The sequence below is a fragment of the Hetaerina americana genome, unplaced genomic scaffold, assembly GCF_022747635.1.
Source record: "Hetaerina americana unplaced genomic scaffold, ioHetAmer1.1.p SCAF_61, whole genome shotgun sequence".
NCBI classification, from domain to species: Eukaryota; Metazoa; Arthropoda; class Insecta; order Odonata; family Calopterygidae; genus Hetaerina; species Hetaerina americana.
In genome coordinates this window covers 943,926-946,689 of record NW_027287217.1, presented here as the reverse complement: position 1 = coordinate 946,689, position 2,764 = coordinate 943,926, and the positions used below count along the sequence as shown (strand labels likewise).

Below are 2,764 nucleotides of genomic sequence, written 5' to 3'. Positions count from 1 at the left end.
TTTCGGTTGTCCATTGTTATTTAAGAGTTGCATTGTGGGATATGTAGTCGGAGATTCACAATGCGCTGTCAGGTAATGAAAGCGCAAATTTGAATTTTGACAAATAGAACTGTCTTCCCTTATAATTTGCGTGCCCTTTTTATAAATCATGATTTTCATGCGACTGTATGAGAGCCGCGTTCTGAAACTATGCTTACTAGTCCCGCCATGAAGTTTGAAATGAATTTAAAGAATCCTTAACAGAAAGGTTTTGTTTATCGTTTTAATTATCACTACTATAGAGGAATTGCTCTCTTTATTTTTACGCAACATTTATGAAAGTCATTTGGTGTCTTACGTCAGCAATATGACTGCTAGGATTTAAAAAGTATTAATTATTTTTCCTACCTTGGCATTAATAAATTTAACTGCGAATTGACCATGAGAAAATATAAAAGATGGCATCGGAAAAAGGGAAGTTAGCTTCACTTTTCTTCGAACACCTATAGACATCAATCCGACCTGGATTCCATCTAATCCTGTTAAGTGATGTGGCTGTAAAATGCGAGTAACTTGGAACATCCGAACGCAAATCTATCCATTTAACACAAAATTCACAACTACTTAAATAATAAGGAGAGACGTTGGCAAAAGGCAGTTTATTTCAACAAATCAATAAAACAGGCACTGACATATAAATATTGGGTCCCATTAATTAGCATCAATGTTACCGGTCACCAAAATCATTATAAGATGCACTTGACAGCTTATGACTATAATAAATGCGGGACGTGATTACCAATCCATATGGCACAACAAAAAAATCACAAGTTAAAAAGCGGTGCGGTCAAAGTTTACAAAGGGTAGTATTACTCAGTTTTCTGACGTGATTTTTGTGGTGCACTCCTCGACACCTTTGACTGTTTATTTAACTTATTATTATTTTCTATTTGGTGTCTTAGCTGGACTTGCTTCACTCTCATCATAAGCTGACTAGACTGCCACAGCCAATTTGCCTACAATAATGGAAAAAAGTACAATATCTCCATTAAAATCAATTGCACAAAATAACATAGCTTCAAGTATAGAAACTAAATATCTGATAGATAACCGTGCAACCACAAACAGAGTAATTACATTTAGAGGTGTACTTACCACCATTATCATGCAATTCAGCAAAATGGGAACAGAGAACACAAGGGAAATAAACATTCCCTTACTATCAAAGTACTGCTGCCGGGAGAAAAGGCTGGTTTGGACAAAAGAAAATTATCATTTTCAATTATTAATATTAACATCTCAGAGAGAACCATTAAAGCAAAATATCTATAACACAATGACATCACAGCAACGTAGGCTAATTCTTATTTCTTAGTTAAACTTATGATCCTACCTCCAGTTCCTCGCTGCTATTTCGTTAATACTTTCTGAGAAATACACCAGCAGCACTGAAAAAAATTAAAGGCTTAGGAAAATTGTCTCAATTTGAATAACGGCAATCAAAGCTTAAACATAATAACTTACACAATATAAAAAAGAGGACAACTTGAAAGTTTCCATAGTCTCTAGTCATGAGTGTCATAAGTGTAATCACGATATGAAATCCAATCAATCCCATTAACCAGGGATCCCACCATTCTATCTGAAATAAAAATAAGAAATTTACATAATAACTTTCACTGGATTTTACCGTAATGCGTTGACCCAGTAACTCACAGACAACTTTACTCATGCAGAGATACGCGACACGACTTTGAAATTAATCACACGAACTATTGCTCATTTCGAAAAACTGTAGCAATAATAATTGATACTAACACTTAATAGAAATGCCCATATTCCGTCAATTTCATTACCGCTTATTATAAAATGGTCTTCCATATTTGTTTTGCATCGATTCACACGCTCCGTACGGCTAAAATTATGACTGTTAGAAGATCATGAAAACCACGTGACTTCAACCGTGCAATAGCGGGTGTTTTGAATTGAAAACATTAGAAAGGGACGGAAAAACTTATAGAAGTGTTCAGAAATTAGTATTATAGAAGACTAAAATTTTATTTTTCACTTAAAAGTATACTAAGTCATTCAGAATATGATTTCGTTGTAAGTTACACGAAGAGGTTTTGTAAATAATATACATATTTAGGTAAAAGTATCACGCGAATTACACAATACCAATTATGTATGATAATAAAATGACTCATGGCATTTAAATAGTATTTAAATACTCAAATATTTATATTTTCAAGGTATTTTTCATTGTCCATAAGAACTTTCCACTAAGTACCATTACTAATCGCCACTAATTACCACTAATTAATGGCGATTAGTTATTGTACTGTGTCAAATATAAATTATGGTTACGTGAAATTCATCCATATTTAATTAATGAAAAATGATGTAGGTACAACTTAACACGCCAAATAACAATTTAGAAACTGTATCAAAAGCTGAAAGTTGATTTTCTGTAATTTAAATTTTTTTAAAGTTTGATTGGATTAACGCAGGCAATAACTTTGAAAGATCCCGTCCAAAATCCAAGCTTCAGAATTTATTTTTTAATTTAGAGAACTTCGAAGGAAACCGCAGGCATCACAAGGGAATAAACTACTATACCCTCCAGTTTGAATGCGTTTACGAATTTCACACTCTTACTTCTGGATGAGGACCACTCTCACTAATCAAAAACCATCATCAGGATTGATAACGGAGCTATTAGTAACAGTGTTAGAACTAGATGACTGAATTTAATGGTCGCGTCCACCGGAAAGATAATATCGTT

At 33.5% G+C, this 2,764-nt stretch overlaps 1 protein-coding gene across 2 annotated transcripts; it reads right to left on the bottom strand.

The window, feature by feature from the left end:
• Positions 1-622: 622 nt before the first annotated feature.
• Tmem18 (transmembrane protein 18) lies at positions 623-1,894 on the bottom strand. 2 transcript variants are annotated; one of them, XM_071594446.1, is made up of 5 exons: positions 1,798-1,894; positions 1,504-1,621; positions 1,373-1,427; positions 1,135-1,228; positions 623-995 (listed from the first exon to the last, which is right to left on the bottom strand). In XM_071594446.1, the coding sequence occupies exons 1-5, from the start codon at positions 1,858-1,860 to the stop codon at positions 849-851; spliced, it is 477 nt and encodes a 158-aa protein (XP_071450547.1). In that variant the 5' UTR covers positions 1,861-1,894; the 3' UTR covers positions 623-848. The 2 variants fall into 2 exon arrangements, with proteins under 2 accessions (XP_071450547.1, XP_071450548.1); XM_071594447.1 differs by having other exon boundaries at positions 1,504-1,617; positions 1,798-1,872.
• Positions 1,895-2,764: the final 870 nt, after the last annotated feature.